This window comes from Paroedura picta, chromosome 18 (assembly GCF_049243985.1).
Source record: "Paroedura picta isolate Pp20150507F chromosome 18, Ppicta_v3.0, whole genome shotgun sequence".
NCBI classification, from domain to species: Eukaryota; Metazoa; Chordata; class Lepidosauria; order Squamata; family Gekkonidae; genus Paroedura; species Paroedura picta.
This window is the reverse complement of record NC_135386.1, coordinates 14,820,870-14,832,964: the sequence shown is the minus strand read 5'-3', so window position 1 is coordinate 14,832,964 and position 12,095 is coordinate 14,820,870. Positions and strand designations below refer to the sequence as shown.

At 44.9% G+C, this 12,095-nt stretch overlaps 1 protein-coding gene across 7 annotated transcripts in view; it reads left to right on the top strand.

Annotated features, from left to right (window-relative positions):
- The window catches only part of MEF2A (myocyte enhancer factor 2A), an 89,862-nt gene that overhangs the window by 31,834 nt on the left and 45,933 nt on the right, over positions 1-12,095 (top strand). For all 7 annotated transcript variants that reach the window (XM_077318022.1, XM_077318020.1, XM_077318024.1 and 4 more), the window contains exon 3: positions 7,599-7,802. In XM_077318022.1, coding sequence (XP_077174137.1) covers positions 7,599-7,802 — 204 coding nt within the window. The remainder of the gene's footprint in view (positions 1-7,598; positions 7,803-12,095) is intronic.

Below are 12,095 nucleotides of genomic sequence, written 5' to 3'. Positions count from 1 at the left end.
CAGCCCAGCAGCAGCCCGATAAGCCTAGGAAGGCTATTTGCAAACCAGCCAAAAGGCTGCGTGGAGAGAAGTGTGAACGGGCTAGCAGAGGCGTTCTGCCTAAACAAACAAGCTCCGGAGGCAATTCTGACTGCGTCATTATTAGCTCTGCAGGGAGCTTTGGCCTTGAGGGCAGCCATGTGCCGAGCTCTGAGTTGCACGTGGGGGAAGGAGTCCCCCTAGTGGCTGAATGCCAAAATGACTGCACGAGCTCTATAATACAAGGTGAATCCCAAACCTCTGTTGGCTCTCTGGGACACCCATGGCCTGGCACTTCTTCTGGAGACAGACCTGCAAACGTGAGTGAAGGGCTGCCTGCTGGCATGTCCTCTGAAATGTTCAATTTTATGAAGTGTATGTTAAGAAACGAAATGAATTCGTTTTATCAGCAGAGGTCTGCTTTAAATGTGCCTTCTTTACCGCCTAGGATGCTGCATCCTCCTGTTCAATATTATTCCCCATCGCATTCTGTTCACTATGAGCAGGTTCCTCAGTCCGTTCCCACCAAGGCGGCTAGAAAGATATGCTATAATTTACCTATGTCCTCAGGATCGTCTGTGAGCGATCCAGAAGGTGAGTTTTTGATGGATGAAGAACAGGGGACACAGGCGATGGAGGAAGATATTCAGGTCCCTGAGTCAACTCAGAGATTTTGTAAAGAGGAGGATTTTCAAGATTTATTACAGAAATGTATTGTGGCTTAGCCCTTATTACAGAAATGTATTGTGGCTTTAGCCCTTATTCAGCCAGAGGCAGCTGAGGCACCGCCAGAAAAAGATATGAAGCCTAGAGTGAAAGGTAAGGAAGAATTTTTTCCTCCTGTGGAGGTCGTACAAAAGGTGTTTCCTATGCTTGAGTTTTTTGGAAAAAAAGAAAAAAAAGAAAAAAAGATTAAGGCAGAATGGCAAAAACCTATGGCTAACAAGCAATTTCTGGCATTTATATATATATATATATATATATATATATATATATATATATATATATATATATATATATATATATATATATATATATATAAAAAAATTTTTTTTTTACAAACTCTCAGACTATGTGGAAGAGTTTTACAGACATTTCTGGTCGATGCACCAGTCACGGCCTTGCAGTCACAGGGTCTGGTTTCTCAGAATGGTGAGGGTCACCTTAGAGACCAGATGGATAAAAAGGAGATTTTTCTCTCAAAAAGGCACATGAGGCTGTAGCTATGGCCATTAGAGCCTCGTCCACAGCTTCCATAACGGCTAGGGCTTCGATAGTCTGGACTGGAAAGCTGGTAAGATTAATTCCTGAAGCAGACAAGAAGTCTACTGAAGGTGTATCACGACTGTTAAAGGCAGTTTGTTATTTAGCAGATACTACTTTGGATGCAGTTATTTTTGCAGCCAGGGGACTTGCGTCCTTGGCAGCTGCTAGGCGTGGTCTTTGGCTGAGGGCCTGGCCTGCAGACAATCATTCCAAATCCATTGTTATTGCCTACCCCTTTCAGGGAGATAAATTGTTCGGGGATGCATTGAATAGAATTTTGATCGAAACCCGAGATAAAAAGCAAATGATGCCAAAGTTTGTTAGACGTGGTAATGATAGAAAGTTTCAAGGCTTTTCTTTCAGATCACAGAACACCCTACCAAGATTTCGGGAGAACAGGAGAGGATCCTGGGGGAATAGTCGATATTCCCTTCGTAGGGGACGTTACTCCCGATATAGCAGACAAGGCTTCAACAGACAGGAGAAGCCGGACAGGGACTCCTCCCAGAATAAAGCATGACTCCCTAGAAGACAGGGAGATTCCGGTAGGGGGTCGTTTATCATTGTTCCCTTACAGATGGTTGAAGCGCAGTCCGTCTAATGGGCTGCAGAGATAGTTCAGGTTGGTTACAAAATAGAATTTTTTGCAATTCACCCCAACAGGTGTCTGGTGTCCCCATTAAGCGCAAATCGGCTCAAGAGAGATGCTCTGCTAAAAGCAGTCCAACATCTACTAAACATAAGAGCAATAGAAATAGTTCCTGCAGAGGAACAGAGAAAATTCTGTTTACAGTGCCAAAATCAAACGGGGATTGGCGTCCAATTCCATTTGTGGCATTACGCCAGTCAGGCGTGTTAATACATCATTTTCGGACGACCTCTTGATCCGAGCGTCATCAGCTCAGGAATCAACATCACACACAGAGAGAGTGATTACCACTCTGAAGGAATTCGGATTTCTAGTCAATCTGGAAGAGAGTTCCATGGTTCCTACCCAGTGCTTTGGAGTATCTGGGAGTTTTGTTGAACACGAAATAAATAAATAAATAAATAAATAAAATAAAATAAAATAAAAAGGGAAATTGGTTTTGCCAAACAAAAAGATCAAAAAGACCAGAGATCTGGTGGGGGCTGTGATACGAGAAAAATCAACTTCACTTATGACACTGGCAAAACTCATGGGAGTTCTGGTAGAAACACGGAAACATTACAATGGGGGCATTTCCACCTGCGTCCTTTACAGTCCCTTCTAAGGCCATTTCAGGAGAAAATAAAAGCCAAGTCAAACATCAGAATCAGGTTAACTCCTGCCGTAAGGAGCAGCCTCTTGTGGTGGCTGAAGCCGGTGAATCTTGGTCAGGGACGCTTTTTCGTGAACAAGAATTAGTCCTATTCACAGATGCCAGTCTGTCGGGGTGGGGAGCCACTCTGGAGACTAGGCATGTTCTAGGGAAATGGTCAGCACAAGAGAGGGAGTTTCCAATAAACCTATTGGAAATCAGAGCAATTCGACTGGCCTTGGTACACTTCCAAATCAAATTACAGCAAAAGCATGTCCTGGTAAGAACGGACAATGTTGCAGCCAAGGCTTATTTAAACAAGCAAGGGGGGACGAAATCTCCCTCAATTCACAAGGAAGCGTCACTGATTTTACAATGGGCAGAGAAGACTCTTCTGTCCCTGAGAGCAGAACATATCAAAGGGATCCTGAATGTACAGGCCGACTGGCTCAGTAGACAGGAGATTTCCGAAGCAGAATGGTCCTTGAATTGGGGTGTATTCAAAATGATTGTGGATCACTTTGGCAATCCAGTGGTAGATCTGTTTGCCAGTCAGGAGAATGCGCTCTTACCTCGGTTTTTCACCAGGTTTGCTCAACTCAGAGCAGAACAGATAGATGCCCTGACGGCTCAATGGCCGCAGGGTCTGTTATATGCATTTCCTCCAGTCCCAGTCATTCCCAAGTTGCTCAGAAAGGTCAGACAGCAAGGGGCACAGGTAATCCTGGTGGCTCCTTATTGGCCACGCAGACCATGGTTCGCAACAATCCTGCGTCTAGCGGTGGGGAAACACCTGTCATTACCGGTAATACCAGATCTCTTGACACAGGGGCCAGTTTGGCATTACGAGCCAGGCTGGCTACAGCTGACCGCGCGGAGACTGAACGGTCAGCTCTGCTAAAATGCAGCCTTAGTGAAAAGGTGACTAGCACCATACTGGCGGCCAGAAAACCTTCTACTGTTAGGATATATAATTATTCTTGGAAGGTATTTGTCAGGTGGTGCAGACAAAAAAAAAAAAAAAAAAAAAAAAAAGGACCCTTTAAAGACTGGGTTATGGGTCATCTTGGAATTTTTACAAGGATTGGATAAGGGTTTGAAACCATCCACATTACGTAGACAGGTGGCAGCCTTGGCGACAGTTATTCCAAAGGTTCAAGGGTTTCCCTTAGCCAAGCATCCTCACGTTACTAGGTTTCTGAGGGGAGCCACGGTAGTTTCTCCCCCAGCCATGCATCGTTTCCCAACTTAGAGCCTGAGTGTGGTACTATCAGCGTTGCTGAGACAACCTTTTGAACCTTTACAGGATATTTCATTGAGACATTTGCGACTCAAGGTTATTTTCTTAGTTGCAGTAACGTTTGCTAGACGAATTTCAGAATTAGGAGCTTTATCCATTAGGAAAGATCTTTGGGTGTTCTACAAAGATAAGGTGGTTTTGTGGACAGATCCTATATTTAGGCCCAAGGTGGAATCTAGATTCCACAGGATGCGGGAAATCAATTTGCCTACATTCTTTCCTGACCCTAAACATCCTAAAGAAGTTTTGTGGCATAGATTAGATGTACGAAGGGCCCTCAAGGCATTCCTTATACGTACGGAGCCATTTAGGAGATCAGAGTCAATGTTCATAAGCATTTCTCCGCCTAATAAAGGGGAAAGGATGTCTACTGTGGCTGTTGGAACGTGTCTCAGGGATTGTATTGCTGAAACATACAGTTCATTGGGTAGGCCTGTGCCCTCTGGCATTACAGCGCATTCAGTTAGGGGGGCTGCAACAAATGCTGCCATGATAAATTCTGCCTCTGTAGAACAGATCTGCAAGGCGGCTACCTGGTCTTTCAATTTCCACCTTTATTAGGCACTATAAGCTTAGTATTCAATACAATACAATACGTTTATTGGCATAAAGCAGATTAGGAGGCTATACAAAGATAGTCAAGATGCATCGGACAGTTTAAGTTTAAAAAACTGAGGACAGAAATTTAGCCATATAAGCTTAGTGATTACAGTGCAGCGGAGGCTGCCTTTGGCAGAAGTGTTCTTTTACAAGGTTTAGATTCAGACGACACAATCCCGCCCGGGACAAAGTAAGCTCTTGCATATCCCATCAAGGATGGAGTCCTAGAACCAGGGGAGAATGCCCATTGGCACTTACCGTGAAGGGTACTTCTCCCTGGGTTCTAGGACTCCATCCAGCCCTCCCTGGGCGTCGTCTGAAATTTAGTCCAGTTATAGTCATTATGGGACAGGAAAAGGGGGAATATTGGAATTTAGTTATTCGGAACTGTTTTTTTCTGCTTCCTCTTCCACTATTTCATGTTCTTATTATAAAAAAAAAAAAAAGAATGAAAGAAAAGAAAAATTATTACAGAGAGTTATGGTTACGGTAGTTTGGAGTATTGTTTCTCTGAGCTTTGGAAGGATCACAACTGAAGATGAGGGCGGTTCTACCAGGGAGACAGGAAGAGGAAGTAAATTTAAGGCCTGCCTCCCTAGCACCAGCGGTGAGAACCACCCATCAAGGATGGAGTCCTAGAACCCAGGGAGAAGTACCCTTCACGGTAAGTGCCAATGGGCATTTCCTGCATTGCGCAGGGGGTTGGGCTAAATGACCCTGGAGGTCCCTTCCAATTCTATGATTCTAAGTGAGAAGCTTCATACTTTGCCACATGCCACCAGGCACTCTTTTCTGGAGCAGTTGTCAAGGGCAGACCCTTGTAAAACACCTTGCAATAACATGCCCTAAAAATTACAAAACAGACCTTTTGTCTCTCTTGAAAGGGATGGAGCCTGCATGACCAATCAAGCTGATTTTTTAAAAAAAAGATCCTCCTGGTTATTGCTACTTCTGCTCTCATGCTGCAGACCTTAGAGGCCTTGACTTTATCTGTTAGGGGCATAATCCTTTCTTTGAGCATAGGATTATCCAGCTGTATAATTTTGTCTGACTCTGACTGGTGTTGCCTTCCTAGCTGCCACAAAGTGGCTCAGTCAGTGAACTGGGCCTTTATCCTGCAGTCTGAATTTTTGTGATGCCTTGAAAATCCTCTCTAGGCAGTCCTGTTTATAGGTCACACAGTGGAACTGGAATAAACAGGAGTGTCTCGTCTACCAGCGTTTTGAGACTCCTTCAGATAGGAGTGCAATGTGACATGGCAACTGTTCCATCTTGACTTGTGGCTGGCCGGGTTTTGCAAGAAAGGGTTTGCCTTGCCAGGTGCTTTCCAAAATCTCAAAATGTCAGTCGCTGTTTTGAGAATTTAGCTGCGTTTTTTTTTTAATGGATCTTCCAGCTTTTATATCCCAGGGACAATTTTCTACCAGTCGAATGAATCCTTGTTACTCTCACAACACTTCCTAGACACAAGAAATGTGTAAAAATAACAGGGTTTTTTTTTTTTGAGGGGTGGTTTTATTCTCTCTGGATGTTGGCGGCTGTTTGTATGTATACTTAATTTTTTCCTTCTGAGTGATCATTTCAGTATATGAAGTTCCACTGCCTGCAGCCTTTTCACAACAGGATTGCCCAGCGGGGTGACGTCTTCCACTGTTCCAGGGATCTCTCACTGGGACACTCCCAAGCCTCAGAATGGGGGTGGGATTCTGGAGACCAGAAATGTCCCTGCCTCTCTGCTGGCAGACTCATTACATGCACAGCTCTGCTACCATGCTCCTCCCTGGCTTTTGCTCTTGAGCTCTTTTTATTCTGTCGGTGCCACCCCTTCCCAAGCTGCTCTCTTCTGGATCTTTCCTGACCCTGTTGCTGCTCACCAGTTGCTGCCTCATTCTTCCACCCCCACCTCTTGGGCCCCGTAGCGAGTTGCCCCTCCAGAAACTGGGGAGCCTTGGGGGTGGTGAGGGACTCTGGGGCCCATGCCGTCATTGCAGGTGGCTCGCAGTCGTGTTCCTGGGCAGCCGGATGGAAAAGGTTTTTCCTTCTGGTCTCAGAGCTGCAAAGCCGGCACATTGATCTTGCACATTGTCTGAACTGCATGAAGTTGTAAAATTGAGAACAATCGCCAAGTTATTGCTTCTGTTGCTTATTTAATTTCCCGAATCTTCTTTTGAGGCTCGGGACAATAATTGTTACTACCACTTTCCCTTTTAAACATTTCTAATGGAGACTTGGCAATGGACGCGCAACTCTTCGTAACAACTTTATAACTATGTAGAGGGACAGGCCCATAATTAAAATTGATGCCTCGTTAAGAATTGCCCTGTCACTTCAGGTTGGCGGCAGAGCCTTGTAATTAGCCTGGAACGTGTAGGAAGGATCGATCTTTGTCAGAGGCAGGTAGACAGATAATGTCTTTCGAATCCATCTTTGGAGCTGCTGATCTATTCCTGTCACTCACCTCTGTCATTTTTGTGGGCTGCTTAAATTATGCAGATGAATCCCTGAACAAAGATGAGCTCTGTTTCCATTTTGTCTTTTGTACCTTTCGGTCCTCCCCCCCAATGATTATCTCTGGTGGCCAAGCTTTCTGTGATTTGATGTTGGAAGTCTTCTATACAACACTGCGTAAACTTCCTTTCTGGACACGCACTAGATGTGTGTATACTGTATCTAATCTGACGCCCAGTTCTGGTTCTCACCTAAGGTTGGCCAGCATCCCAGAAGCAACGCTTTTAACAATGTTTTCAGGTTTCGGTTTCATGGGTTTGTGTTTGAGGTCTTACAGACCAGTCCTTCTCAGCTCTTTTTTGAGATGGTAGGAAGCGATATCAAGTTGCAGCTGACCTATGGTGACCCCCTCATGGATTTTCCAAGGCAAGTCACGATCGGAGGTGGTTTGCCATTACCTGCTTCTGCGTAGCAACCTTGGACCTCCCTCAGTGGTCTCCCATCCAAGTACGGAGGGCTAGCTTGGGCTACCTGTGTCAAGTAATCCTTTGTTAAAAGTTTGTTACCTTGACGATGTTCCATTTGTAGACGCTCTGTGTGCTGACTATTACGTATTGCTACAGCAAGTGTTCTGTTTGATGTCTTTCTCTTAAAAATGAAACCCTTCTGTCTTCTCTCTTGTGTAGGTGACCTTTACAAAAAGGAAGTTTGGATTAATGAAGAAAGCCTACGAACTGAGCGTGCTCTGTGACTGTGAAATCGCCCTCATCATTTTTAACAGTTCGAACAAGCTCTTTCAGTATGCCAGCACAGATATGGACAAAGTCCTCCTCAAATACACAGAATACAACGAACCTCACGAGAGTAGAACCAACTCGGACATTGTTGAGGTAACACTACTGAATTGATTCCTTTCCTGCTTTAGTCTGGGGGGGGGGGGGAGAACCACCGCGTCCAACTGAGCGTTCACCAAAGTCCTGGGAATGAATTGAATTGCACGCTTGCTCAGATAAGGCCGAGACGTAATTGGATCTTTTTGTCGACTTGAGGAGAGGTCATTGTGGGGTGCTATGAAGTAATAATCACTGTGTGCTGTCAGATTGCAACCGACTCCTGCTGCCCCCAGGGCCATGGGGTTTTCAAGGCAAGGGATGAGCAGAGGCGATTGGCCATGGCCGTTCTCTATATAGTGATCTCAGTCTTCTTTGGTGGTCTTCCATCCAAGTGTTAACCATGACCAACCTCACTTAGCTTCCATGCTCTGATGACAATTGTCCCGTGTGGGCTGTCAAGTCAGAACTAACTCATGTTGCCCCAGGACTGTGTGGTTTTCTAGGCAAGAGATTGGAGGTGGATTGCCCTTGTGTTCCTTGGCATAGCAGCCCCCATCTTTCTTGATTGTCTCCCATCCGGGTTCTGACTACAGCTAGTCCAAGCGCTGACTAGATGGGGGCAAGTATTACATGCTCAGTATTACTCAAACCTTTATCATCATGGAATTCATGGTTTTATGTTCTCTCTTTCATGGAAGAAGTTTGAGCTGTAATCACATTTCTGTAGGCATTTCTAGGCCTACCAATATTCTCTTTTGCCGTTCATCCGCTTGTTCTGATTAGTGTGTGCTCCTTGTATCAATGGAGGCATAAAGTATTTAGGACTTCCATAGGGTTTTAGCCAGCCATGACTCTACTTACTTCATTGTTACTGGCTAAGCAGGATTTTTGTGGACGATACAAGGTCCACTTTAGGAATCGGCTCAGGAACCTGTTAAACAGCATCCTGGGCTCAATCTTCAAAGAGTCAGAGACTTCTCTTTGTTTGTTTGTTTTGCTTCAGTAGTCATATAAATAATTTGGAGCTCATGTCACGGGGAAGTAAAACCCATACTGCAGTAAATGGGTTCTTATTCAGTCCTTCCATTGCCGTTTTTATTCAAACCTTTAAAAAAACCCATCATTTTTACAAGAAAATCGGTCAGTGTTAAATGAAACTGAGTGATTGATCTGTCGGTTGAGTTCTGGCCATGAAGATGATTGTACGGTTCTGGGTGGCGTCTTTTCAGGCAAGTAGCAAATGGTTGCTTGAGGTGGCGATGGGTGGGACGGTGCTCTTAGCCAACCTTCTGTAGAATTGCTCATCTGCTGGCATTTCTCTCCGTTGAGCTGGCAGATTGCACGGAGCACTATGTAAATACTTTGAAGATGCATAGAGGCTTTTCTGTTGGAAGATTTGTTTCTGCATTGTAAATCTCCTATATGGCTGTAGAACAACTGTTAACCCCCTTTTGTCCTTTAACTGAGAAGATATACCAGTTGCCTTGATCTGCATTGAAGTCCAGGGAGGTTCATTGGAGGGTAAAAGAGAAGTCCAGAGGCCCAGAGGACTAACAGATCTTCCCCCCAGACATATGGTTTTGTGAGTCAGAGCTCACTTCATCTAATGCACTCTGACTCATGAAAGCCTATGCTGGCATGCGCTTTGTTGACTTTCTAAGGTGCCACTGGGCTTGTCTTTTATTTTGCTGTTGCTCGCTCCTGGAATTAAAGTCATACAGTGAGCATTGAGATGTAAATGTAGTGAATGGCCTCTGCCCCTCTTCTGTTCCCTTTGCCACGCAAATATGGACCAGGGTTTTTGGTTTCAAGGAGAGTAGGAGCCTAACCACGTTCAACATTAATTACTGTTAATTCTTTGTAAATTATGGCTTCTAATGTATCATCCAGCTATCCTTTGAGGGGTTGGAAGAAGAGGGGAAGGCCAGTAGAAATGAATTTTTGTCTTTGCCTGGGTTCAGAACCCTGGACTTGGCCACCCCTGTGAGCATCTGAGGGGTAGCGCCTGGGTGGAGAGAGTGTTGTTGACACTTTGATGTCATTTTCGGGTGAGTGCCAATGACGTCACAGTGGTCCTGAGTTTGGCTAAGTTCCTAGAATGTCACAGATGCTGTGATGTGACCTCTTCCCACTTGGATGCAATGCCTTTGTGTGGTTGATTCCCCTCCTCATTCCCCCCCCCTTCCCACTGTTCCCTCACATGGGAGGTTGCCTACTGTGGGTGGGGCTACCAAATGTTCCTGCTTATCGTTCTTGCTGGTCGACCACCCAGGGCCTGCTCCGTGTGCCCTTTCCAGGACGTGGCCAAAATGCTTCTTGTCTAGAAGTTTCACTTGATAATACATTCAGACAATTAGCATGCTTCTTGTGGCCATTCCGGCAAATGGCAGAGAAAGGGCGTAAACCCGAGGACAACTGCAACGCTTTATTTGACCTTCAGCGCATCCTTATTTTCTGGTATCGCATAGTTGCATTTCACAGCTAGTGGCACCGTGCCAACAAATGGGGGCAGGCTTGGGTCTGCACACTGGCACAGCAGTAACCTTCATGGATGTGACATCACCGAGAAGCCGTGCGGCGCAGTATTCATCATGCGAGGGGATTTGGCAAGCTGCAGCAGCCTTGGAGGAGGTGTGGAAAGGCAATGTCTTCTGTCGTTCTGCATACCTTAGGCCAGGCCTTGACAAGTCTCTGTGCTGGCTTTAAAATCCAGGGGTTTTGTTTTTGTTTTAGCCTCCAGGGTTTTATATTTCAATGACCATATTTTCTATGTTTGCTACCACAACATCTAATCATCAGCTCTCCCCAGTTATTTTTTCTTGAAGTGATGGAAAAAAGCATGGCTGTGCACGAAGGAGTATGGGGTAACCCTGGTTGTTGTCACTATGGCAAAAGGCTGACCTCTGTCCCTAACCTAGTCACCCCCCCCCCAGTTTCTTAGATCTATATTATTATTTGTAAACAGAGGTAAAGGTATCCCCTGTGCAAGCACCGGGTCATGTCTGACCCTTGGGGTGACGCCCTCTAGCATTTTCATGGCAGACTCAATATGGGGTGGTTTGCCAGAGCCTTCCCCAGTCATTACCGTTTACCCCCCATCAAGCAAGCTGGGTACTCATTTTACCGACTTCGGAAGGATGGAAGGCTGAGTCAACCTTGAGCCGGCTGCTGGGATCGAACTCTCAGCCTCCTGGGCGGAGCTTTCAGACTGCATGTCTGCTGCCTTACCACTCTGCGCCACAAGAGGCTTTTTATTTGTAAATACTCAATTTAATTGAGTATTTTAGCTAGTGTAGAAAGTAACTGAGAAACGAGTTCATTCAACACCATCAAATGGTGTAAAGGAGAACTTCATGCACAGGTAATTTTGCGCTACGCAACAGAACATGATCTGAAATGATCCATATGCTCTGCCCCTCCACCAAGGACTGCCAAGAGATGCTTCAATAAAATATGGCAGCCTTTAGATTGCAGGGTCTTGAGGATACCTTTAAACATCTGTAAAGTACCATGGTTCTTGCCAGTACTCTAAATAATGTAACAACAATATGAGTCCTCCTTGAAGCCAAGGAGTAGAGGAAGGCATTGTCTTCTGAGTGGTGGCTTCCTCGTAACACATCTACCCAGAGCTGGGTAGATGTGTCTGTCTCTGGCAAGACAGGTAGAGCTGAAGAGTTCCTCTTGCCAGGACACAAAGTGTTTTAAAAAAAACATTACTTATAAATAAGCTTTTGACTGGTTGGCAACTGCAAGGAAGAGCTTCCTCTTTTTTGGCTGGATGCAGAAGCTTTGGTTCATTTTAAGATGGCTGGTTATTTTTTGTTTGCTTATTTTTATTCCTTTGATGATCCTCTGCAAATGAGTGACTTGGTAACTTTTATAGACTAATCTGAATGAGCAGAGTTACAAGCTTTCATGTGCAGACACCCTTCTTCAGATAGAATGAAATTGAAATTACCCATCCAAACATAGAGGGTGAGCAGTAAATTAGCATGCAGCATAATAAAGATGTTTAACAGATTCAAGGGCCAAACAGGAATAAAGAGCTTGGTGTATAAGGTTTCCATTTGTTTGGGTCTAATTCTGTGAAGGAAATAAATAGGTCAAAATTGGAGATTAATGGGCAGGCATCTCCTTAATTGTGGAACATAAATTTTAATGGGGGGGTGGGTGGGATTTTGATGCAAACCTGCACGTCTTCCCAGGTCTGCAGAAAAATGTACCTGGCCTATTCTTTCTTTTTACCAATCCACACAGGGGCCAGGTTTGCAATTAGAAATGTATTACTAATATCAGCAGTGATATTATCCTTGTTAGTGTTCTTTGTTTTCAGAGAAACTGTGGAAGTTG